This window comes from Petromyzon marinus, chromosome 45 (genome assembly GCF_048934315.1).
Source record: "Petromyzon marinus isolate PM22_M1 ecotype Great Lakes invasive population chromosome 45, UKy_Petmar_22M1.pri1.0, whole genome shotgun sequence".
NCBI lineage: Eukaryota > Metazoa > Chordata > Hyperoartia > Petromyzontiformes > Petromyzontidae > Petromyzon > Petromyzon marinus.
This window is the reverse complement of record NC_133711.1, coordinates 6037925-6063974: the sequence shown is the minus strand read 5'-3', so window position 1 is coordinate 6063974 and position 26050 is coordinate 6037925. Positions and strand designations below refer to the sequence as shown.

General features: G+C 55.5%; 1 protein-coding gene and 1 long non-coding RNA gene across 6 annotated transcripts in view; one reads left to right on the top strand and one right to left on the bottom strand.

Annotated features, from left to right (window-relative positions):
* Nucleotides 1-26050, bottom strand: part of LOC116952115 (uncharacterized) — a 108035-nt gene that overhangs the window by 25194 nt on the left and 56791 nt on the right. For 4 of the 5 annotated variants that reach the window (XM_076074047.1, XM_076074049.1, XM_076074048.1 and 1 more), the window contains 5 exons: nt 11795-12022; nt 11195-11278; nt 9941-10107; nt 8787-8907; nt 7276-7443 (listed from right to left, as the gene is read on the bottom strand). In XM_076074047.1, the coding sequence (XP_075930162.1) occupies nt 7276-7443; nt 8787-8907; nt 9941-10107; nt 11195-11278; nt 11795-11905 (651 nt within the window). In that variant the 5' untranslated portion in view covers nt 11906-12022. The remainder of the gene's footprint in view (nt 1-7275; nt 7444-8786; nt 8908-9940; nt 10108-11194; nt 11279-11794; nt 12023-26050) is intronic. The other variant, XM_076074052.1, reaches the window with a different exon arrangement.
* Nucleotides 5610-7382, top strand: LOC142930914 (uncharacterized). Its single transcript, XR_012946896.1, has 3 exons — nt 5610-5810; nt 6442-6607; nt 7297-7382. It is a non-coding gene; the product is annotated as an uncharacterized LOC142930914 (long non-coding RNA).

The following is a 26050-nucleotide window of genomic DNA, read 5'->3' as shown; positions in this document are numbered from 1 at the left end:
AAAACGGGGGGGGGGGGGGTGGTTGGAGTTGGGAAATCTAAAACTCAATCAACAGTAAGGAATTGGCCAAAGTTTTGAAAACAGGCCCCCCCCCCCCTCGGAGACTCGGCGAGGCCTTTCCCACGTGAACGAAGAGCACGCGTTGTCGATAAAGTCCTGTAAGGCCAGGGGTCTAGTAGCCCGGTGGGTTGGTGCAACAACCAGGGCTCCGAATAACTACGGGGCAGGGGACGCCGAGTTCAAATCTGGGAAAGAGGTTAGTAAATCACGCATTGTTATCATTGTCGGCAACCTCGTCGTCATTATCGCCAGCTGCAACGTATTCACGGTCCAACGTCATCAGCAGCAGCGGCGGCCACTGGGAGAAAGCTGCATCATCGTCACGATTGCCAACCACGGCAATATCCTCATCGCCATCAGCAGCAATGGCAGCAGTTTCACCATCAAAACGATCATCAGCAACAACCAGCTGCGTCAGCCATCGTCACCAGAGGCTACACGCTGATTTTCGCCATCAGCATCTTCATCATTAGCCAGTTTCATCATCGGCAGCAGCAGCAGCAGCAGAAACAGTGGCATCACCACAGCCTTAATCCTAATCACCACCACCACCACAATCCGATCGAATCAAAACATCCCATCCTTGCGCGATCCACCAACCCCACGTCGACGTCACCCAGCCAAATAAAGGCGTGCGCAGGCAGGCCGTCGGCACACACGCGCGCGCGCGTAACAATGCAGCTCAATATCATAAGCAGGTGAGGTGGTTGGTGGGGTTCCGTAAATAATGAATGGCACCTGAAAGGAGCCGGGGCGAGGGTTGGGTTAGGGCGTGGGGGTTGTGGGAGTTGGGAGTTGGAGGAGGAGTAAAGGGGGAGACCAAACACTGGCACCCACCCCCCCTTCCTCCTCCTCTGCCGATCAATAATGCACACAGCCACATATACACCTGGTGGGCAAGCAGCAACAAAAACAAAGGCAAAGATACCCCCCACCACCACCAGTGTAGCCTTAACGGACTGTTGGGGCAAGTGCCCGTTAGCGAGGAGCAGCACCTTCCGACTGCCGGCACGGTGGCACGCGAGGGGGTGGCCGCTTCCGAACCGGCCGCCCGGCCGCCTTTGTCTCCCCAGGTACTCATTTAAGGCTGAGTTGCCCTAGGGGCAGGCCCAGACCGGTTCTGACATCGTTCCCCACCGATATCAGCCGTGGCCAGGAGTCGATAGTCAGGTAGCTGCATTTGTAGTGCAGCACGCTGACCACTACGTTCCCTCTCCCCTCTCCCCACCACACACACACGCACGCACGCGCGTGTGCCGTCCCATTACTCCAAACACAGGGTATATTAGGAACAAAAAATCGTAATCACCCTGAACACCTCTATTCGGGAATGGAACCAGGGTCACCGGCAGTGCAGCAGGCAGTGTGCTAACCACCATGCTACCGCTCCCAATGCACACAGCCAGACGCGCGCGTACAGTGAGGGAAAAAAAGTATTTGATCCCCTGCTGATTTTGTACGTTTGCCCACTGACAAAGAAATGATCAGTCTATAATGTTAATGGTAGGTTTATTTGAACAGTGAGAGACAGAATAACAACAACAAAATCCAGAAAAACGCATGTCAAAAATGTTAAACATTCATTTGCATTTTAATGAGGGAAATAAGTATTTGACCCGCTCTCAATCAGAAAGATTTCTGGCTCCCAGGTGTCTTTTATACAGGTAACGAGCTGAGATTAGGAGCACACTCTTAAAGGGAGTGCTCCTAATCTCAGCTTGTTACCTGTATAAAAGACACCTGTCCACAGAAGCAATCAATCAATCAGATTCCAAACTCTCCACCATGACCAAGACCAAAGAGCTCTCCAAGGATGTCAGGGACAAGATTGTAGACCTACACAAGGCTGGAATGGGCTACAAGACCATTGCCAAGCAGCTTGGTGAGAAGGTGACAACAGTTGGTGCGATTATTTGCAAATGGAAGAAACACAAAAGAACTGTCAATCTCCCTCGGCCTAGGGCTCCATGCAAGATCTCACCTCGTGGAGTTGCAATGATCATGAGAACGGTGAGGAATCAGCCCAGAACTACACGGGAGGATCTTGTCAATGACCTCAAGGCAGCTGGGACCACAGTCACCAAGAAAACAATTGGTAACACACTACGCCGTGAAGGACTGGAATCCTGCCGTGCCCGCAAGGTCCCCCTGCTCAAGAAAGCACATATACATGCCCGTCTGAAGTTTGCCAATGAACATCTGAATGATTCAGAGGAAAACTGGTTGAAAGTGTTGTGGTCAGATGAGACCAAAATGGAGCTCTTTGGCATCAACTCAACTCGCCGTGTCTGGAGGAGGAGGAATGCTGCCTATTACCCCAAGAACACCATCATACCGTCAAACATGGAGGTGGAAACATGCTTTGGGGGTGTTTTTCTGCTAAGGGGACAGGACAATTTCACCGCATCAAAGGGACGATGGACGGGGCCATGTACCGTCAAATCTTGGGTGAGAACCTCCTTCCCTCAGCCAGGGCAATGAAAATGGGTCGTGGATGGGAATTCCAGCATGACAATGACCCAAAACACACGGCCAAGGCAACAAAGGAGTGGCTCAAGAAGAAGCACATTAAGGTCCTGGAGTGGCCTAGCCAGTCTCCAGACCTTAATCCCATAGAAAATCTGTGGAGGGAGCTGAAGGTTCGAGTTGCCAAATGTCAGCTTCGAAACCTTAATGACTTGGAGTGGGATAAAATCCCTCCTGAGATGTATGCAAACCTGGTGGCCAACTACAAGAAACGTCTGACCTCTGTGATTGCCAACAAGGGTTTTGCCACCAAGCACTAAGTCATGTTTTGCAGAGGGGTCAAATACTTATTTCCCTCATTAAAATGCAAATGAATGTTTAACATTTTTGACATGCGTTTTTCTGGATTTTGTTGTTGTTATTCTGTCTCTCACTGTTCAAATAAACCTACCATTAAAATTATAGACTGATCATTTCTTTGTCAGTGGGCAAACGTACAAAATCAGCAGGGGATCAAATACTTTTTTCCCCCACTGTACATACACGTGTGCCCTCAAGACACAATGAGACAAACATTCCCCCCCCACTACACGCACACATCGTGCGTCTGTCTTTGTACGTGAAGCGGTGGTGGAGCGGTGGTGGAGCGGTGGTGTAGCGGTTGGCGCTACGCTGCGCTCCGAACCCGGCGACCCGAGTTCGATTCCCGCTCACCGCCAACACTGGTGACGATTATCTGAACCGGCGCTGGGCCTCCCCTAGGTCGACTCAGACTCAAATGAGTACTGGGTGCGATGTGTCGCAAAATTGCAATTGGGGAGACAAAGGCGGCCGGGCGTGGTGGTGGCCACCCACCCCCTCGTGTGCCGTTCCGTCCTTCATTGGTGCTCGCTAACAGCACTTCCCCAACAGTCTGGTAAAGGCTATATGGGGGATCCTTGTCTTTGTGTACATGAAACCCGAGTACCTAGAGACAATCCACACACGCATGCGCGCTGGCAACATTGCAAAAACAATCTGCATATCATACACTCGCTCCCCGCTTGCTGTACTACCCTCCCTTCTCACTCAACCTTACTTGGACTTCCTTAAAAGCGCTTCAATTAAAGGAGCACCAATCAAAGAGACGAAGATTCGCCCCGATGCGCGAGCCTACACAAGCGGTTTGCGGGGGACAAGTGCTGTTGACGAGCGCCGATCTCGCGTCCTCGCATGGCAAACGACTGGGGAAGCGGTGCCGGCCACCATTCCCCCCCTCCAGTCCCGACGATGTTTACACACAAACACCAGGTGCCCATTTCAGGCTAAGCCGACCTAGGGAAAGCCCAGAACCGGTTCGGAGATCGCTGCCCAGCAACCGTCACCCGGGGCCGGGGGACCACGGCACTACACATGCGCACAAAGACAAAGACCCCTTCCACCGTACCTATGGAGGTCTGAGAGGCGACGTATAATGGGGGTGGGTGTGTGGTTAGCACCAGTCAAATGCATGTGCACTCATATGCATGACACAGGTAAACCTCCCCCACCTCCCCCGGCCTTTCCCACCCTGTGGCCTCGAACAAGCTGTTAGCGAGCACCAAATTAGGGCAGACGCAGAACCACACCCGGCTGCCTTCGTGTTTCCGAATCAAGGTGTTTGCACACCATCAGAGGGGACCATTTCAGGCCGAGTCGATCTAGGGGAGCTCCAGCACTCCACGTTATGTGTGGTTGGGAATAAATCCCCGGCCTTAAGAGGTGCTCGCGAATACCACTTACTTGTAAATGTTGCGGGATTTAGTCTCCAACGCACCGGTCTGCTGTACTAGTAACGGATTGGCACGTTCTGTTGACGTGATAAAAACCTTACTAATTGGCTGTGCCGGGTGGTGGCGGGCTTAACGACACATTGATATTTACGCGATCTCACCCAAAACAAACCTCTATCATGCATCCCATAGCCATGACCCATCAAAGCGGGAGGGCGGGAGAGGGTTGCTCTTTCGTGCGCATTTCCTCCTTCGGACGTGCCAAGGGTCACGTCCGCTAGGGAGATGGAGTGACGGATTCAGCTCGCGTGTGCGCGGGGGGGGGCTTGGAGGGGCCTTGGATGATGATGATGACGACATCATCATGATCATCGCTAAGGCCAATCCACTGCTGGATTAACCGCAGCTGATATTAACATCGTCGTCATCGTCCCTGAGACCAATCCACCGCTGGATTGACCGCAGCTGACGATGACGTGAGAAAGACAGTGGGCACTGCAAATCCCCGCGCGCGGCAGGGAGAGCCACAGTCTGAGTCGCAGCTCGGCTCAGGCTCGGCCTCGTGGAGCTCCTGGGGCATGGGGGGGGGGGACAACATCGGGCTCCGAGCCAGCTCAAGTGAAGCAGGGCGTGGCGCCGGCTCGCTGGCTGCTAGAGCCGCAGCGTAGCCTTCGAAGAGTCTGAGCCGAGCCACGAGTGAGAACACGGGGGGGGGGGTGGCGGGGGGGAGCAGAGACCCCCCCCCGCCCCGGGGTTCAAGTCCTGGTCAGGCAAAGCGCTGTGCCCCGTGACATCCGACCCCTGTCGCGGTGGGTTGGTGGGGTGCTTGGTGGTGTGGTGGGATGCTTGGTGGTGTGGGTGGGAGAGAGGGGTGGTTGGTGGTGTGGTTGGGGGAGAGGGGTGGTTGGTGGTGTGGTTGGGGGAGAGGGGTGGTTGGTGGTGTGGTTGGGGGAGAGGGGTGGTTGGTGGGATGCTTGGTGGTGTGGTTGGGGGAGAGGGGTGGTTGGTGGTGTGGTTGGGGGAGAGGGGTGGTTGGTGGTGTGGTTGGGGGAGAGGGGTGGTTGGTGGTGTGGTTGGGGGAGAGGGGTGGTTGGTGGGATGCTTGGTGGTGTGGTTGGGGGAGAGGGGTGGTTGGGGGGGCCTCCCGTAGCGCGGTAGCTTCACCCGAAACGAGCGCTCAGATCAGCGCCGCCGCCGCCGCCGCGAACGGGAGAATTCCACGCGGCAGGTCGCCTGCGGTCTGCGCTGGTAGCGCTGGCGGCGGCGCAGGCACGGGGACGGAGCGAGCGGCAGGACAGGCCGAACCGGTCGGGCCGCTGATGCAGTCGACGCGAGACGCGAGAGAAGAGAGAGAGGGGGAGGGTGGGATGATGTGCGTGGGGTTGGCGGCTTGGGTGGGTGGGGGAGGGGAGGGAAGGGCGCCGCGTGTGTTGAGTCGGCGGATGAGTGAGAGGATGAGTGAGCTTGTGAGCAGAGAGAGAGAGAAGGATCGTGATTTCGTCACCACGTGGAGTGGGAGAGAGAATGCAATAAGTGAGTTTGGGCGAGTTCGTTGTGAGAGCGAGCGAGGGCGCGCGAGTGATTTGCGAGTTAAGTGTGATTTTGTGAGCTCAGTTGGGCGGGTGAGTGAATGAGTGGATGTGCGAGCGAGATCATTCGTAAGCGGGTGAATAAATGAATGAGATGATGGTTTGGTAAGTGCACGAGTGAGCGAGCGAGCGAGCAGGTGAATGAATGAGTGAATCATGGGACCGAGTGTGATTTTGTGAGTCAATGAGAATGTAAATCAAGCAGTCGGCGTGACACTCAGAGTAGGTGATGCACGATAACTCACGGGAGGGGCAGTGGTGTGCAGGGGGGGCCGCCGGCGGGGGGGGGGTGTTGGCAAGAGAGTGTGCAAGGCGGTGAGTGACTTAGCAAGTATACAAATTAGTGAGCGAGCAATTGAACGAGTGAGCAACTAAATGAGTGAGCGAGTGAGCAACTGAATGAGTGAGCGAGTGAGCAACTGAACGAGTGAGCAACTGAACGAGTGGGCGAGCATTAGTGAGCGAGCGTTGGTGAACACGTTAACGAGTGAGCGTGCGAACGAACAAGCGATTGTGCGAGCGAGTCTGCGAGCGAACGAGCGAGCGAGAGAGTGAGAAAGCTATTTTATTTTTAGGAGCGAGCGATCGAGAGGAGCGAGCGAGCGAGAAGGGAGTGGAGGTGGGCGTTGTTTGTCGAACCGATGAAGAGCGATGGCTCACAGATGTAAAAAAAAAACCGTCCAAAGGTTATTTGCAACGGAGCTGCCCCCTCCAGCACAACAAAGCAGCACGCACGCCAAGGTGATGAGACAGTCATCGTTACACGGCCATCAACACGGCAAAGGACAGAAGGCAACGATCGCACGTCGAGTCGGGGTAGACCCTCCGAGCGAGAAAGAGAGAGAGTGCTGCCAACAAACCCCAGACTTCGTGTCACCATCCTAGACAGCAGCTTTTGTCTCGTAAGAAGCCCAGATGAGGCTGATGATGATAGATATGACGATGATGATGGACATGACGATGATGTAGTGACGACAATGATGATATCAATGGTAATGATGCTGCTGATAACCAGGTTAATGCTGCCGATGATGGTGATGCTGCCGATGATGGCGATGATACTGTTGCTGCTGCTGATGATGTTTACGATGGTAATGCTGATGATCGCAACAATACTCTTGCTGACGGTTATGATGAAGATGTTGATGCTGCTGCTGCTGATGGCGACGATACTTTTGTAACGATACTGTTGCTGACGTCGATGATGATAAAGCAGTTGATGATGACCATCATGATGATGATGATGCTGATGCTGCTGCTGCTGTCGATAACGATGCTTGCTGCTGCTGATTTTGCCGACGATGCCGATTTTGCCGGCGATGGCGATGTTGAACAATGATGACCACAACAATACCGCGGCTGATCTTTACGATGGTGCGCGCTGCTGACGACGACGACCGACGACTCACTTTGTGCCGGGGCTTCTTCAGGAGCAGCGGAGCTCCGGCCTCCACGACGTCGGCGCTCGCCCTCTTCCGGGCCGACGGGCGGCGAGGCCTCGGCCTCGCGGGAACGTCCTTCCGGTTCGCGTCCCCCACGGGGCCCGCGGAGGAGCCAGCGTCCAGGGACACGCACACCTGGGGCGGCAGGGCATCGCCTCCGATTATCACCCACGATTCAATCGCCTCCGCTTATCGCGGTCCACCGTAGATCGGCACCCACCGCACAAACCATGGCCAGTCGACGCGGATGGTTCCTGATGGTGCACAAATGGAAAATTAAAAAAACTCTCCAGCAACGGTGGTGCGACCGTGGTCGTCCAGGACAAACCGTACAACGCGTAACGAGGCGACAATGCCCAAAGATGCGCACATACAGAGGAGACATCACGGCGATTACACTCCGCTGCTGCTCCGGTTATCTGGCTTGACCACATGCATGTGAAATTGTAGTTGTTGCTCTGCAACTACATTGGCCGTAGGAAACAAGAAGCACCTCCGATTAATTAACACCTCCCAGCACCTTTTGATTAGTACGGCTGGCTATGCACGGTAAGAAAAAAAATCAAGATGCATACATACATTGGCATCACCAACATCAGCAACATCACCAACAACACGACATGATGAAACTCAACACCGTTACCACATCGCGGTGACCCGGGGCCCAGCGGTCAGGTGATCGTCACTTGTTACAGTGGTTCGTGGTGAGTGATGGCGTGAGTGAATGATGGAATGATCGAGTGATGGAACAGTCGAGTGAATGAACGGTCGGGTGACGGAACGGTCCCGTAAAGGAACGGTCCAGTGAAGGAACATCGCCTTCAACGCCGTGGCGACCGCCAAACCGCATCCCACCGTCGCAACGACCAATCTACGCCACGACCAGAGTAGCCGCGCCATCTTCCCCGGCAATCGCTGACGTCACCACCCACCGCTGTTACGTCATCGCCAACATCGGCAGCGCTTACGCAAATGTGACATCGACGGAATGGCCTCCCCCATCACCACCAACACCACGGTCGTAACTGTCGCTTGGTGGGAGGTCACCGACTCTCCTATTCTGCCCCCATTGTCTGGCACTCCCTTCCCCCAGCCGTCAGTGCTGTTGACCCCCTGCCGCCCCCATCCCACCATCCACCGTTCAAGTCCAGGCTCAAACCTTCCCCTCTGCCTGCTTGCCTGCCTCCCTCGCTCGCTCAACAAAATAAATACGCCACATACAGACGTTACGTACATCCACAGCGTGGTATATAATGCAATTGCTTTCTCAACACCACCACCGCATGGTCCCTTAACTCATTATATACTGATTGATGTGGTTTTTTTTGTTCACGTTGCGATGCATGATCATTTGATTTCTTGACACATATATCATACGTATATATTTTACAAAATGTAATTCACTGTCGTATACTCTTTGGTTCTTTCGGTAAAGTCACGTAGGTATACAATAAAATAGTAATTATTTGTGCAGGCACCTCGGTAATCTGGCAGGATGGCTGCTCCGGGCTTGGCTCGGCAGCACTGCTGGCGTTTGCCATAGACGCCCGTGCCGGAGACAGGCTGGGTCCTGGGTCCTTCTCGTGAATCTTCAGGTGCCTGGGGGCGTGAACACAGCCTGAGTGAGCGACTCCTGTCACGTGGTCCCCTTCATTCACTTGCTCGCTCACTCGCTCGATCGTTCACTGGCTCGATCGTTCATTCACCCACTCACTCGCTCAATCGTTCATTCACTCACTTACTTGCTCGATCGTTCACTCGCTCATGAGTGAACTCACTCGATCATTCAATCGCTCAATCGCTCATTCCTTCGCTCCATCGGTCATTCACTTGCGCCACTCACCCAAGCACCCACTCAACCATTCCAACACCCACTCTTGCTCCCTCACTCATTCACTCTCACTAACTCAACTGTTCACCTACTCGCTTGATCGATGAATCTCTCACTCGTATACTCTCACTCAATCGCTCAAACGCTCACTTGTTCATTCTCTCACTCACCATCTCATTTCACTCGCTTGCTAGATCCTTCGCTCACATGCCCGCTAGCACGCTCACCTAATCCGGCATTCGCTCAAGCAAACTCAGCCACAAGCGCGCACACAATGACACGCAGACAAACACGCAGCCAACTACTCGCCCATCCACGCACGCACACCCAGCCACGCGCAGTAAATAAAACACACGCACACATCCGCACACACACAAAGATCCCTCCACCCGCATAGCCTTTAAGAGTCTGTTGGGGCAAGTCCTTTGAGCAAAGCACCTATTACACAAAAAAAGACAAAGATCCCCCTTATAGCCTTAACAGATTTTTTGGGGCAAGTGCTGTTCGCGAGTAGCCCCTATGAAGGCCGGCGTGGCACACGAAGGGGGTGGGTGGCCAGCACCACGCCCTGCCGCCTTTGTCTCCCCAGTGGCGATGTTAACGCACCGCACCAGGTACTCATTTGAGGCCGAGTCGACCGAGGGGAGGCCCAGAGCCGGTACAGATAATCGTCGCCGGTGTTGGCCGTGAGCGGGAATCGGAACTCGGGACGCCGGGTTACGTGGCACAACGCGCTAACCGCTGCACCGCCGCTCCCCGCAGTAGCACACACGTGCACACACGCGCGCACACACGCGGTACCTCTGCATGTTTCCGCTGGTAGTGAACGCCTGCTGGCAAACGGGGCAGCGGTGCGGCCTCTCCCCGGAGTGCACAAGCATGTGCCGATCGAGCGAGCTCGCGGAACTCAGGAACTTGCCGCAGATCCCGCACGCATTCCCACTGGGCGTGCTCACCCCGCCATTGTGCTGCACTCGCACAGACAGAGGGGGGGGAGAGAGAGAGTGATACATACCGATACATACACATACGCAATCAAGACAAAGATCCCCTCCCGCATAGCCTTAACGGACTGTTGGGGCAAGTTCTGTTTGCGAGAAGCAACTGTGAAGGCCTCAACGCCTACACGAGAGGGTGGGTGGCCAGCACCACGCCCGGCCGCCTTTGTCTCCCTAGTGGCGATGTTTTTACGCACCGCACCGGGTACTCGTTTGAGGCTGAGTCGACCCTGGGGAAGCCCAGGACCTGTTTAAATAATCGTGACTGGTGTTGGTCGTGACGCGGGAATCGAAATCTGGTCGTGTAATCACATGCGCACACACACGCATTCCCGCTGGGAGTGGTCACCCAGCCATTGTGCTGTTCAGACACAGACAGAGAAAGATACATACAAAGACAAAGATCCCCCGTATAGCCTTCACAGACTGTTGGGGCAACTGCTGTTAGCGAGCACCTATGAAGGCCGGCACGGCGCACCAGAGGGGTGGGTGGGTGGCCAGCACCACGCCTCGCCACCTTTGTCTCCCCAGTGCTGATATTTACACACGGCAGCAGGTAGCCATTTAAGGCCGAGTTGACCTAGGGGAGGGCCCACGACTGGTTCGAAATATCCGCTGTCACTGTTGTGGGGTCGCGTCCAAGGCGCAGAGTGTGCCAACCACTGCGCTCCCGCTCCCCACATGCATGTGCATACACACGTAACATTCAGACGCACACAGACGGACACACAAAGACATAGACGAAGACGCACAGCACACACGCACGCTCAGGCCTCCTTCAGCCTTGTTGCGACAAAAGCGCAAGCAAAAAAAAAGAGGCGGGCGAAAGTTTGCGAGCGCCAATTTCAAAGGCCTGGGCCAAGAGCGCATCATGGCGGCCGGGGAGTCGAACTCGGGGGGGGGGGGGGGGGGGTGAGGGTTCGTAGCGCGGTGCGCAAAGAGGCGAGCGACGGGACTCTCCCTGGGACAGCCGTGAGGGCCGAGCGAGCGAGTGAGCGAGTGAGCGAGTGAGCGAGTGAGCCGTCTGCAGTATCGGGGGTTTGCGTGTGGGGCTAACTTGGCGGATGTGAGAGGTGAGGTCACGGGCCGAGTCGCAGATTTCCTCGCACAGGGGGCAGCTGTGAGACAGGAGGAATCCGTCCTGTATGCGCACACACGTGTATACGCACGCACGTGCGTGCACACGCACGCCCGCACGAGACGCGTGCACACACAGAGGCACAAGTGTTCGCACAGAGACACACGAGCGTACGTTAGGTACATGTACGCAGACACACGTGCGCACACGCGCGCAGACACACGTACACACTTACACAGGTGTAAGCTAGGTGTGTGTGTGTGTGTGTACACATAGGTGTGAGTGTGTACTTTGTTGTCTACGCAGACAGGCGTGTATGTGTAAGCTGGGCCATACGTGCGCACACAGATGTACGTGAGGTACGTGTTTAAACATACGCATGCGTGCACTCGCACGTGCATTATGCATGCGTATTCAAGTGCATACAAACTTACTTGCGCACGGACACGGACCCAAACAAAGGCAAAGATCCCCCGTATAGCCTCAACGGACACACGCAAACACACGGCAACAGCGGTAACCCCACGTCACTCGTGCCAGGCTAGGTGCACAACAACAACAACACACACACACACACACCTGTAGCCTCTCCTCACTGGATGTCGACGCTGCCTCCTCGTGACCGTCCGACGGTGATTGGCTGCCGAGCGTCAGCTGACTTGCAGCTGTGACGTCAGTGACCCGCAGCATGGACCCACTGTTGGCCAGGGGAGTCCAGGCTTGGGAACGTTAGGGGAGGGGCGGGGCCGTGCGCTGGTGGGGGGGGGGGGGGGTGAGGCCGTGGGTTGGGGTCACTCGCTTTGGCTCCTGTCGAGAGACGAAAATGAGAACGGGCGACGATGTTGATGAGGTGCGCCCTGACGCGTCGCGTCGGTTCACGCCGACGCTTGAAGTTTGTCGCACGCGCTGGATCACCAACCCCCCCCCCCCCCCCCCGTTGCAAAGCCATGGGGTGTGTGGCGTGCAGCATTGCAACCACACACCCGGTGTTCAAGATTATCACAATAGCCATCATGACCATAACCACCATCAACATCATCATCATCACAACATCATCATGAACAACACCATTACAATCACCACCACTAACATCCTCATCACAGTGAAAGCGACGAAGATGGCACCGCCGCTGCTGCTATTGCTGACGATCACAATATCGCTCGGGGGTGAGGGGGGGTGGAGCGATGCTTCATGCGACGCAGGGATTCACGAGTGAGCGATCGTGGCTGTGCGTGGCGTCAGCCACGATGACAATTGCGAAGGTTGAGACAATCATAGTGACAACGATGAGAATTGTGACGACGACGAGGATGAGCGACGACGGTGACGATGATGACGATGACATCTGCCGCGTGCGGGCGTGTGCAGGAAGCGGCTCTGTTGTGCCGGAGCGGCTCTTGGAGCCGCGCTCACAAAACTGGTTTTCGCACGGGCGCGGGAGCGAGCGAGCACGGGCGCGAGAGCGAGCGAGCGAGCGAGCGGGGCGGGGGGGCGCCCAGCATCTCAAGGTCACGCCGCCGAGGAGGGCACGGCGCGGTTGCACAACAGGAACGCGAGATTGTGTGTGCACGTGTGTGCACGTGTGTGCGCGTGTGTGGGAGCGGCAGCGTGGTGGTTAGCGCGCTGCGCTTCCAACCCCGAGTTTGATTCTGGTTCACGGCCAACGCCGCTGGCGAGCATCCGAATCGGTCGTGGGCCTCTCGTAGGTCGGCTCAGCCTGAAATTAGTAACTGGTGTGGTGTGTAAACATCGCCACTGGGGAGACAAAGACGGCCGCTCACCCACCCCCTCGTGTGCTCAAACAGCACTTGCCCCAAGTGTGTTTCAGGCTATACGGGGGATCTTTATCTTTGTGTGCACACGATACTCGACGCAAGGACACGGATCCCCCACCCTCCTCCTCCTCCCACATCGCCGCCATCGTCGCGCAGTTTTACAGACCCCCCGGAGGAAGAGGAGGGGGAGGGGGCTAACGTGCGGTTAGCGAGCGCCTATTAAGGCCCACGCGGTGCACCAGTGGCAGACACACGGACACACAGACACACGCCTGCTAACACGTATAAAGATTTCACCCCCCGCCTCACTCCCCCCGTATGGCTCTGCAAAGACAGCTGGGGCAAGTGCTATTCGCGAGTGGCACACGAGGGGGTGGGTGGCCAGCACCACGCCCGGCCGCCTTTATCTCCCCAGTGGCAATGTTTACGCGCCGGGAATCAAACTCGGGACGCCGGGTTCGTAGTGCAGCGCGCTAACCGCTGCACCGCCGCTCCCCCACAAGCAGCACAGACACACACGCAAGACAAAGACCCCCCCCCACCATATAGCCTCCGCAGACTTCTGGGGCAAGGGCAGTTAGCGAGCGCCTATTCAGGCTGGCAGGGCACGGCGAGCGCGAGGGCACGGGGTGGCCCAGCACGTCCGCTCAGTGCCGATGTTTACAGCAAGAGTGAAGTTGCTCATTTAAGGTCGAGTTGACCTAGAGGAGTGGTCCCCCGGGTATCACTCGCCACCGATGTCAGATATCGCTGGTGTGCACGCAACACAAAGATCCGCGCGCGCACGCGCACGCACACACGCAGACATTCCAACGTGCACTAGAACGAACACATCAACACACAATAGATAAAGATCCTGTTTTACTCACCGAGTATGGAAACAACCGCTGTTTGCGAGCGCCTATTATTCCGCCTGGCGCAGCGCGCGAGTTCGTGAATGGCAATCGTGGCTAGCAGCGAAGGCAAGCGTCCGAAACCCGGCTCTCGCAGTCGGCACCGCGCCACCGTTGACATTTTAGGCCGAATCAACCCGGACGAGGAGGCCCCCCGCACACAAACGTGGCGAGGTATCGAGACGCCCATCCCCCCCCCCCCACCCCCCTTTGCCCCCCCCCCCCCCCGCCCGGACGTCGGAGTGAACGCAACGCAAGGCGCAAAAAAATTCGCCGGGGGGAAAGCGCAGCGGCGAATTCGCCAGGCTCGGTGCACGCCGAGGTCACGTGAAGTGTTGAAGGGTGGCTGGCACGAGGTCGCGGGACAATGGATCTTAGACAAAGAAACGAAGATTCCCCCCCCCCGCCCCCCCACTGTATAGCCTTCGACAGAGAGTGCTGTTCGCGAGCAGCACCCACGAAGTCCGGCATTGCACACGAGGCGGTGGTGGGTGAGCAAGCACCACCAACACCCGGGCTGCTCTTGTTTTGGCCTCGTGGCGACGTTTAACACGCCCCGCGCCGCGAACTCGTCTGAGGCCCAGTCGACCTTGGGGAAGGCCCAGGACGGGGTTCAGATGATCGTCACCGGTGTTGGCGATGGTCGTGACTTTGGTCACCGGGTTCGTAAGGCGTGTGGGCGCGCTAAGCGCTGGACTACCGCCGTACTGCCCACACTCACGCGCAAGCTTCGCTTTCAAACTTAATCTCAAACGTTCTTCCTGTCCAATATGCATCATTTATCATAATATTCGGCGATACATCTAATTCTGCCGAATATTGCAGAGGCATGAACCGATTCGCTGATTAGGATCGTTTGGCTGTGCCCTCACAACAATAACAACAATAACAACAACCGCCATTCGCCACTAAGTGGCGGTGACGTCACCACGACGCTTGTGCCAGGCTATGTGCACGTTGAGGCCACGTGAAGTGTCGAACGCCCGCGGGCAGGAGGTCACGGGACAGACCCAGGTGCCACCGGTCGACTGGCTGAGATGACTGGCTGATGCACCGCCTGTGCCCCCTACTGTGCCAACTTGCTGTGCTTTAGCCACCCGGCTCTCCGCTCGTTGTTGTGAGCGTCGCTCCTCCGCCCTCCGTTGTTGTTGGAGAGCGACTGCCTCCAGCTGCCCAGCAACGTCATTCACGAGCTTCCTCCACAGAGGCCGATCTTGACACCGCTGGTACCGGTCATCGGCAAGTCTACTCAGTTCCACATCCTCCCGTACCGCATCAGCTCCATCTCTTCTCTAGCCCGTGCCGTGCCTGCTTAGCCCCCTCTATCTGGCCGAACAAAAGCTGTTTAGGAATGCGGTGGCTGGGCATGCGGGCTACATGACCCAGCCAACGCAGCCTTGCCTGCCGGAGGAGCTCACCTTTGTCCAGATATTTCAAGGATTTGTGAGCTCCTCACACAATCCAGCCTGTAAGTTAAACCCAAGATGGATCGTAGGCATGCCAACCTGAATGTTTCTAACCGGCAAAGATGTTCCATTAGGGGGGTCCACGTTTCACAAGCGTAGAGAAGGGAGGGAATGACCGTGGCCGAGCAGACCTGAAGCTTCGTGCGGAGCGACAGACCTGGTAGCTTCCACACAGCGTTACGCAACCGATGAAAAGATATTGCCGCTCGACTGATTCGGAGTGAGACCTCTGCTGTTAAACTGGAGCCGGTCATAAGCACACTGCCCAGGTATGGGAAACTCTCCACTCTCTCCACAACTGCCCCATCACCAATTGGGAGTTGTGGGGGTGGAGTGTCCGATGGTACAAAATACCCAGGCAGGTGCTTAGTTTTGTGGGGCTGATGGTAAGGCCCCACCTCTTAGTGGCAAGCTCCAGGTTCAGCAGCAGCGCATCCAACTCCTCCTCCGAGTGAGCAGCAATTACCAGATCATCGGCATACATCCCTTGACCGCACGCGGGCATCGATCAGCACACACACACATGTGCAACCATGCACAAACGTGCGCACGCATACACACACACACGCACGCACACACACGCGGCGGGATGAAGGGCGTCCACCCACGCCCTTGCCATCTCTCACGGCCCTGCGCTGGAACAATGTACGTATGTACGTTGAACTTATTTCGCACCGTACCTAGCCAACCGTGCTAAACGGAGTAGCGGGGCAAGGAAAACAAACTAAACACAAAAAGCGGTTCTAAAAAAAAATGTTTTCAATCGAGATTTAAAAGTGCATAGCTCTAGTGGCTTCTTAATATTTGAAGGAAGAGCGTTCCAGACGGCCGCAGAAACGCATCTGAAAGTGCGCGACGTGGCGACCGTCTTTGTTCGATGGCGAGCCAGAAGCCGTTGCTGCGAGTTCGCTGTGATGATGGTTCATTATTGCTCCTTGACGGGATCAAGTTATTTTGGTTCATTTGTGGCGAGCACTTGTGTGTGACGAGCGCGACCGACCCACCCATAGCACCCGTGCGCACCGTCCAATTTCATCACCCCATCTCCGCCGTAGGGCGGTTGTCACCGGGGGCGCCACTTAAAATGCCCTCGTATTCATTTACGGATGGATCATTTGGCGATGCCGCTGCCGCGTTGGCAAAAGGTGCACAGCCAAAGTTTAACAACAACTCAACGCGTTTGTCAAAAACAACTCTCCGCGTGTGGGTCCTTAAAAGGAAACAAAAATATCTATTACAAAAGCCCGGCGTTCCGTTTGTCCATCAACTAAATGACAGGAGAGCCTTCAGAAGGCCTGAATCACAGAGTTATAGAAAGTGGATCAACCCGCCCAGATATGGTGAGGCATATATGCCTACACGCCCTACATACAATAGAGTTCAGGTTTCTTTCGTAAGCAGGAGCTAAATTAAGACAGCCGTAGGCCACAGAAATTCAAGTAAATATAATAGGCAACATTGCGGGCATCAGGAAACAGTTTATGATTTAGGCTCCAATGGTATAACAAGTCCAGCTTCCAACCATCCTCCACTCCGCCTCTCCGCCCCCTCTGCGTGTGCCATGAAGAAGGGCTGTTACCCACAAATGTGTTGAATTAATTTTAGTTTCCCCCCCCACCGCCCATAATTTTTACGCCGCCAGTCGTTTGTCTATTGTCACTTCGCACCGTGCGTGCAACCGTATTAGATTTGTTTGACCCGGCCCCGATGCGCTCTCGCTGTGGTCGCAGTGAAGTAAATAACAATAATAATCATCAGCAGCAGCAGCAGCCTTGCTCCATCTACTGCTCCCGCAACGCGACAATCCCGTTATGATCTCTGATCCCCCCACCGCCACATTCCACGAATGGAAAGTTTGGCCCCTGCTTGGCAGCTGGACGATGAACAAAAATAACAACAACAAAACGACAACCAAACAACAACAAAACCATAAGTAACAACAAAAACAGCACACTACACAACGGGGGGATGAACACACAACCAACTTAAAAAGCTCCGTGGTGCTTCTTCTTTGGTTCTTTCGGTAAAGTCACGTAGAATTAGAATAAAATAATAAAATAAAAAACAATAAAATTCTCACGACGTTTCGGCCACAACACAAGCGGCCTTCTTCAGGTGAAGGAACAAAAAACTGTCGGGACGACAGAGCTCCAATGAACGCTGCTAAGATTCGTAGCGTCTTTTAAGCTGGTTGAGAGCAGAAGAGAGGCACCTTGACAAAGGGGTTAACATATCAAACAGGCGAATTTATCATTGAAATAGCTGAGGGATTTAGCTTGTGACTGGTCACAGAAATAGCTATGTTAAAGTCAAAGCCTACACATCAACAGAGGCACCTAGTACAAATCAAACAAGAGGATTTAGCATTGAATAGCTGTGATGTTAACTGCCTCGCCTGGTGTGCAGGAGGTCGGGGGTTCAATCTCGATCCTGACGCCTGCTGCTGCTGCTGTATATTTAAAGTCTGGTCGTGTCTCTCTCTCTCTCATCATCATCAGGGTGGCTAGGAGATGTTAACTACCTCGCCTGGTATACAGGAGGTCGTGGGTTCGATCTCGACCCTGACGCCTGCTGCTGCTGCTGCTGTATATTTAAAGTCTGGTCGTGTCTCTCTCTCTCTCATCATCATCAGGGTGGCTAGGAGATGTTAACTGCCTCGCCCGGTGTGCAGGAGGTCGGGGGTTCGATCTCGACCCTGACGCCTGCTGCTGCTGCTGTATATTTAAAGTCTGGTCGTGTCTCTCTCTCTCATCATCATCACAGTGGCTAGGAGATGTTAACTGCCTCGCCCGGTGTGCAGGAGGTCGGGGGTTCGATCTCAACCCTGACGCCTGCTGCTGTATATTTAAAGTCTGGTCGTGTCTCTCTCCCCCGTGGTAACGTTGGGGGTTTTTTTTTCCCTCCGCATCCTCCGGTTTGTTCCCTCCACATTTAGAAACGTGCACTGAGATTAGTTAAGATTATTTGGTGCGATAAATGTACAAGTGATGGGCCACTTTGTGGCCAAGTTGCTTCTGAAAAATAAGTTAATACCTCAGTGGGCTTTGCCTGGTAGGATGTGGATGGTCTCGTGTTGTTTTTGTTTCCATGTTTGCGCGATTTGTCGACCTTTCTTGTACTTTGCACGACTATCACGTGGTGTCTTCGGTACCGTTTGTTGTTGTAACGTTCTTACCCCATGCCCTGACTGGACATCCGTGAAAAAGAGCTTTATAGCTCATCGGATTCCTCCAGTGTACATAAATATTCTGATTCTGAGATCGATGTAAGAATCCATCGCTGTTACTGCTGCTAAATCCTGGACAGCTCGCAGCAGCCACAAGCCTACAACAACGGCCGGAATTCCTGTGCAGTCCTCCCCATCCACGCGACGAGCGAGGATTCATGAGATTTTGACGAGCCCGGGGCAGACCCGACGGGCGATTTTGTATCGTAGACCGGAACAACGTACGGCCGCAAGGATGGACGGACGGACGGACGCGCACGCCTGGAAGTAAAATGCGAGGAAGACGCGCGAGACCAAAAAGTACGGGGCGTTCTCCTGTAACGCGTCAGTTGCTGCGTTCCCTGACGAACACCTCGTTGTGGAAAAATCGCGCGACAATGAGTAATTTATCTGTACGACGTAGGGGTGGTAAAGCACAGTCCGCGGTAACTCGCGAGATGCGTTCTCAGGCTGAGCGAAGAACGAGGCGACGTGCGCGGGGTAGCACCTAGAAGCATCCAGCAGCATCCCGCTGACTCGTGCGACGACGCTACGCCGAGGCCAGCGTGCACGACCCGCGTATCCCTACTCGCGCGCGACTTAGTTCCGTTCGCTAGATCGCGTTGCATGTATCCGATTCGCATCCGCGTTATAATAAGATACATTCATCGCGTCACGTGCCCCCCCCCCCCCCCCCAATTCACGGTATATATGGGAGAACAGACCGTGCTTAAAACGATGGCCCGCTCAGATTGGGCTCGGAGGCCGCCCTCGCTCCCGAAAGCGGAGACAAAGTCCACGTTCAGACGCTGCGCTTGCTTGGGGGGGGGTTCAGAGTTCGCGAGCGCTGTCCCCCGGTTTAACGGCAACGTGCGGTGACGTTGGCACAGGGGGCCGTCCACGGAGCGCCACGGTGCGACGCCAGGGGCACGTTTGGCACGGCGCTGGCACACGACGACCCGGTGGGGTCACACGCACAAAACTAAACAGGAAACTATTTTTTATTTTTTTACCAGGTAAGGCCCCACTGAGCTATGTGGCTCTTTTACAATAATCGACCTGGCCACCAATGAGAGCTCACCGAAGAGGGCTTATTGTTTATAGCAGCAGCCAAATACTCTAAACGCGTGACGTCGATTCCAAACGTCGGGGGAAAAACCGGAGGACCCGGAGAAGAATCCACGCAACCACGTGGAGAGCACGCCAACTCCAAATATACAGCAGGTGCCACGGTCAGGATCGAACCCGCGACCTCCTGTCCACCAGGCGAGGTCGTTAACACGCTGGGTGGGCTGCGTCCCATGGGAAGCGAGCGCCTATTAAGCGCCGAATGATGAAGGTGTGGCGAGCATTTGCAAAAGCACTCTAAACGCGTCACGCTTAATGTTGTTTCGCCTCAGTGGTATAATCATCGTCACCGCCATCATCATCATCACTTTTAATAGCGTCACTGACATCACAAACATTACCCGTATCCCTGCCATCATCAACATCATCACTTGTATCATCATCACCATCATCGTCGTCGTCTTCGTCGCACAATACCAACAAGCTACTCCGTCGTGTACTTGAATAGCATTTGGATGTGATCACATCTTAAGACGCTGCAAAGAAACGGCGAGGCGTTTTTTTGCTCATGGAGAGAGGCGGTCAGCCGTGGGCACAGAAAAATATTGTGGAAGGCCTTGAGCCTGGACTTGAAACAAGGAGTCGGCAGCATGGATGACTGAGGGAAGGTGAATTCCAGACAACAGAGGAGAATGAGCGAACACCCGCCGAGTCAAGGACGACCGGTGGCTTCAACAGGAAGCCACCGGTCGCTGGAGCGGAGAGAGCAGAGTGAGATGAGAAGTGAGAGAAAAGGAGAGTGCATGGAGTGAGATGAGAGGGGAGCGGTAGGGGAGTGCGTGGAGTAAAGTGAGATGAGAGGGGAGAGGTAGGAGAGTGCGTGGAGGGGAGTGGAGTGAGATGAGAGGGGAGAGGTAGGAGAGTGCGTGGAGGGGTGTAGAGTGAGATGAGAGGGGAGAGGTAGCAGAGTGCTTGGAGGGGAGTAGAATGAGATGAGAGGGGAGAGGTAGGAGAGTGCGTGGAGTAGAGTTAGATGAGAGGGGAGAGGTAGGAGAGTGCGTGGAGGAGAGGAGAGTGAGATGAGAGGTAGTGGAGTGCATGGAGGAGAGGAGAGTGAGATGAGCGGTAGTAGAGTGCATGGAGTAAAGTGAGATGAGAGGGGAGAGGTAGGAGAGTGCATGGAGGAGAGGAGAGTGAGATGAGAGGTAGGAGAGTGCGTGGAGGAGAGGAGAGTGAGATGAGAGGGGAGAGGTAGGAGAGTGCATGGAGGAGAGGAGAGTGAAATGCTAATTCCGTTACAGCAAAACTAACGCTGCCCTAGAAAGGAGTGGCACAGGAGCAGCAGCAGGAGCAGAGGGGAAGGGCGACGAACTATAAACCCTCGCTCTCTCGCTCTCTCGCTCCCTCCCCGCAACGAACAACGCGCCGCTTTTTCCCCGACCGCGTGGCAGACTCCGTCAACGCGCAGCAGCCATCACGCAGCGGCCAGGAAGCGTTGGGACATGCACGGTGGCCAGGGTGGCGGGGGAGGGCGGAGGGGCGTTCGTTTTCCCATCACACTTCTTCTCCAAGGAGGGCGCCCCCCCCCCCTCCCGAGGTAATTCTGGGCGCACAAGCGTACCGCTTGGTGAAAGCGCTTCACGGTACGCGCCACCCTCGCCCCGCCGCGGCTAATTATCACAAGCGCGCGCCCTCCACCCCCGCCCCCCCCCCACCAAGTCTCGAAACGTCGAGCGGCCAGCGGGCAAAGAGCACCGTCCAAAAGTTGTAGCGGATCGCGTTTCGTGAATTGAGCACAAGGTTGTTGTGTTGCGTGGGCTTGGAGGTGGGGTGGGGGAAGAGACGATGATCAGAATCAGAATCTTTATTCATCCTGGAGAAATCTTAATGGTGATGATGGTGGGTGTGAGGAGGGAATTCCAAAGTAGAGCAGTGCGTGGGGAAGACGGGGAAAAGATAAGTGTTGTGACCTGCAGTGTGGTGAGCGGGCAGGCAGGCGGGCGGGCGGGCGGATGGGTTGGCGGGTGAGTGGTTAGGCGAGTGACTGAGCGAGTGTGTTGTTGTGACCTGCAGTGTGGTGAGTGGGTGAGTGGGTGGGTGAGTGGTTAAGTGAGTGACTGAGCGAGTGTGTTGTTGTAACCGTCAGTGTGGTGAGCGGGCGGGTGGGTGAGTGGTTAGGTGAGTGACGGAGCGAGTGTGTTGTTGTGACCTGCAGTGTGGTGAGCGGGCGAGTGGGTGAGTGGTTAGGCGAGTGACTGAGCGAGTGCGTTGTTGTGACCTGCAGTGTGGTGAGTGGGCGAGTGGGTGGGTGAGTGGTTAGGTGAGTGACGGAGCGAGTGTGTTGTTGTGATCTGCAGTGTGGTGAGTGTGCGAGTGGGTGGGTGAGTGGTTAAGTGAGTGACTGAGCGAGTGTGTTGTTGTAACCGTCAGTGTGGTGAGCGGGCGGGTGGGTGAGTGGTTAGGTGAGTGACGGAGCGAGTGTGTTGTTGTGACCTGCAGTGTGGTGAGCGGGCGAGTGGGTGAGTGGTTAGGCGAGTGACTGAGCGAGTGCGTTGTTGTGACCTGCAGTGTGGTGAGTGGGCGAGTGGGTGGGTGAGTGGTTAGGTGAGTGACGGAGCGAGTGTGTTGTTGTGATCTGCAGTGTGGTGAGTGTGCGAGTGGGTGGGTGAGTGGGTGGGTGAGTGGTTAGGTGAGTGACTGAGCGAGTGTGTTGTTGTGACCTGCAGTGTGGTGAGTGGAGGGGTGGGTGAGTGGTTAGGCGAGTGACTGAGCGAATGTTGTTGTAACCTGCAGTGTGGTGAGCGGGCGGGTAGGCGAGTGGTTAGGTGAGTGATGGAGCGAGTGTGTTGTTGTGACCTGCAATGTGGTGAGTGGGCGAGTGGGTAGGCGAGTGGTTAGGTGAGTGACGGAGCGAGTGTGTTGTTGTGACCTGCAGTGTGGTGAGCGGGCAAGTGGGTGGGTGGGTGAGTGGTTAGGTGAGTGACGGAGCGAGTGTGTTGTTGTAACCTGCAATGTGGTGAGCGGGCGGGTGGGTGAGTGGTTAGACGAGTGACTGAGCGAGTGTTGTTGTGACCTGCAGTGTGGTGAGTGTGCGAGTGGGTGGGTGAGTGGTTAGGTGAGTGACGGAGCGAGTGTGTTGTTGTGACCTGCAGTGTGTTGGCTGAACACAGTGGTGGTGGATGAGGCGGAAGTCCTCCTCAACATGGAGGGGTGCGTGTGCATTTTTGCCCATCCACTCACAACTCCGTGCGGGTTCTGAGGTTTTTTGTTATTATTTTACCCATACGTCGCCATGCTAGTCAGTAGCAGGATGGCGAAGGTAGGGAGCAAAGATGTCAGAGCATAGAAGCGCAGTACAACCTTGGAACGTACTGCACTGCCCTCTGGTGTCCACCACGCGATCCTTGCAAATCTATAGCCTATAACACCTGGTGTGCGCTAAAACAAAGACGAATAAGCGCGCATGTGCATGGATTCCGAAATACTTTCCACGATGCAACTTTTAATTTAAATTAGCAATAACAACGTTGCGTTCCAAGCCGCACAACGAGAATGTGTTTTTTTCTATTATCGCCGAGTTCGAGCGAACTCTTTGATCAATGCGTCCGGTTTGCTCTCGAGTAAGTCGCTAAGAGCAAACGCAACTTCACACGAGAGGTTTCGTTCGTATTGGGATCACCTTGTACTGGTCATCGCGGCCCAGCGTCCTTCGTGAAATGCACTTGACAGATGGATCGACAGACAGACCGGTGGACGGACAGACGGGCAGACATTATGATGGACAGAGAGATGAACAGACAGATAGACGGTCAAACCAACAGAGAGACAGACAGACTGACCGACGGGCAGGCGTAGAGATGGACAGAGAGATGAACGGACAGATGGACGGTCAAACCAACAGAGAGACAGACAGACTGACCGACGGGCAGGCGTAGAGATGGACAGAGAGATGAACGGACAGATGGACGGTCAAACCAACAGAGAGAGAGACAGACTGACCGACGGGCAGGCGTAGAGATGGACAGAGAGATGAACAGACAGATGGACTGTCAAACCAACAGAGAGACAGACAGACTGACCGACGGTCAGGCGTGGAGATGGACAGAGAGATGAACAGACAGATAGACGTTCCAAACCAACAGAGAGACAGACAGACTGACCGACGGGCAGGCGTACAGATGGACAGAGAGCTGAACGGACAGATGGACGGAACAAACCAAGAGGGAGACAGACCGACAGCCGAGACAGACACTGCGACAGAGCGACAGACTAAAGGCGGACAAGAGAGTGACTGTGACGGAGCGACAGGCGGGCAGACGGACGGATCGCTAACGGAGCAATTCACGATTTCAAACTTAGAGAGAGCGGTGGGGGGAGGGGGGGGACATGGGGAGTTGGGATGAAGCTGGGGGTGTGAGATGCGGCGGCGGGGGGGGGGGGGGTAGTTTGGTCGGGAGGAGGAGGAGGGGGTCAGGACGGGTGATGAGAGCGATCAGTTGGTGGTAAGAGAGAGAATGCTGAAATGGGGTTTCAGCTGCTGAAATCTTTGCCGGGACGCGATATCTAAGCCAGACGGAGACGGCAGGAAGCATATGGGCTTTGGCGATAGTACACGCGCTCTCGTGTGTGTGCACGCGTGCACTTGGCACACTCGCACCGGAGACAAAGGGCCCCCTTGTTTGAAGCCGCTCGCGTCGCAGCTCCTCGCTGCTGTTGCTGGTTAGCGAGCGCCTATTAGCGCCCATCACCGCGCGTGGTGATGGTGACGGCCGTCGTGGTGGTGATGGTGGCGCTGTACCCCGTGTTTTGTCGGTGGATGGGTGGGGCTTGTTGAGGGGGAGGGGGGGGGGGGTAAGGAGGGAGTTGGCGGATCGTGCAGAGATCACTGTGTGCGATAGTCCGGCAGCGGGGAGTGGTGGCGCAGAGGTTAGCGCACTTGCACTCGGACCGACATCCAGCGACCTGTGTTTGACTCCCAGCCAAGGCTAACGCCGGTGGAGCGCGAGATCCGAAACAGTCCGGGGCCTGTCCCCTCCGCCAGGCCGGCTCAGCATTAAATGAGTACTGTACCTAGTATGGTGTGTGCAAAGCATCGGCACTGAGGGAGACAAAGGCGGCCGGGCACGGGGTCTGGCCACAGCGCCGTACCAACCTTTATAGGTGCTCGCGAATGACGCTTGCCAACGGTTCGTCTAGGCTACACGGGGGGCCGTTGTCGATAGACTCTGAGAATATGAAGGGGGGTAATCAACGAAGGCCGATGGCAGTGTGGGTAGTACGGCAAGTAGGCTGCTGGCACATGGAAGGGCGATTGCCCTAAACGTCGCCCATTCCGCCATTATATATTTTTCCCTTTCTTCCCTTTTATCGCCACAGCGTTGGCAACAAATGTATTGAGTTTCACGCGAAGCAAGTTGCATATTTGACGCATTGGCGTGTGGGCACCACGGAACAAACACGCTACCCGGCTTCTCGTGACGTTCGTTAGTCAGGCAAGGCAGTGGGTAGGTGGTAGGTAGACATGCAAGTTGGGCGGGTGGGTGGGTAGGTGGACAGTGTGGGTCAATTGGAAGATAGGTAAATAGTTTTGGTGGTCTCTCAATACGTTGGTTTGTAAGGAGGTAGGCAAGACAGTTGGTATGTGGATGGTTAGGCAGGCAGTTAAGTAGCTGCACGTGAAGGTTGCCAGCCAGCTTTGTGTTCAGCTAGGCAAGCAAGTCAGTCGGCAGATCGGTAAGCAGGCAGCAGGTCGGTAGGTGGCCAGGTAAGGTAGGCTGGTAGGCAGAGTGCCTAGTCAGTGGGCAGGTAAGCAGGTAGGTGGGTGGGTTTGTTGCCAGGTAGGAGGGTGGATGGGTAGTTGAGTGTGTAGTTCCGTCCTCAACGGCTAGGCCTGTCTTAGTCACACCAACGTGGAGGACTGGCGGGTGGGTAGGATAGTGGGTGGGAATGTGAGTGTGTAGGTGGGTTGGTGGGTAGGTAGGTAGGTGGGCGGGTAGCTAAGCAGGCAGGCAGGCAGGTATGCAGGTAGTTTGGGCTGTAAATCAGAGAGGAGCCCGCAAGGTGAAAGCGCGGGCGCACGCGGGGTGGGATGTGCAAGCCGGTGCGGGCAGGATACGCGTGCGCGCTGGAGATAACGCTGCAACGGCGAGCAGCAGAGGCACATTCCACGGAGCGTGCAACGCTCGCAAACAAGAAGCGAGCGACAAGCGCAATCCCTGCAGCGACACGTAGCGCGGAGAGCTGCAAACGCAACGTAGCGTTTCTGCGATTGGCGGGTGTGCGACATCGTGGGAATGAGCGTGCGGGAGAGTGAGCGTGAGAGAGAGTAAGCGTGTGAGCGAGAACGTGTGCGTGAGAGCGTGTTTGTGTGAATGTGCGCCGCAAGTGAGCGCGAGCGTGCACTTTGACCTCCTGCCGGAGAGCTACCG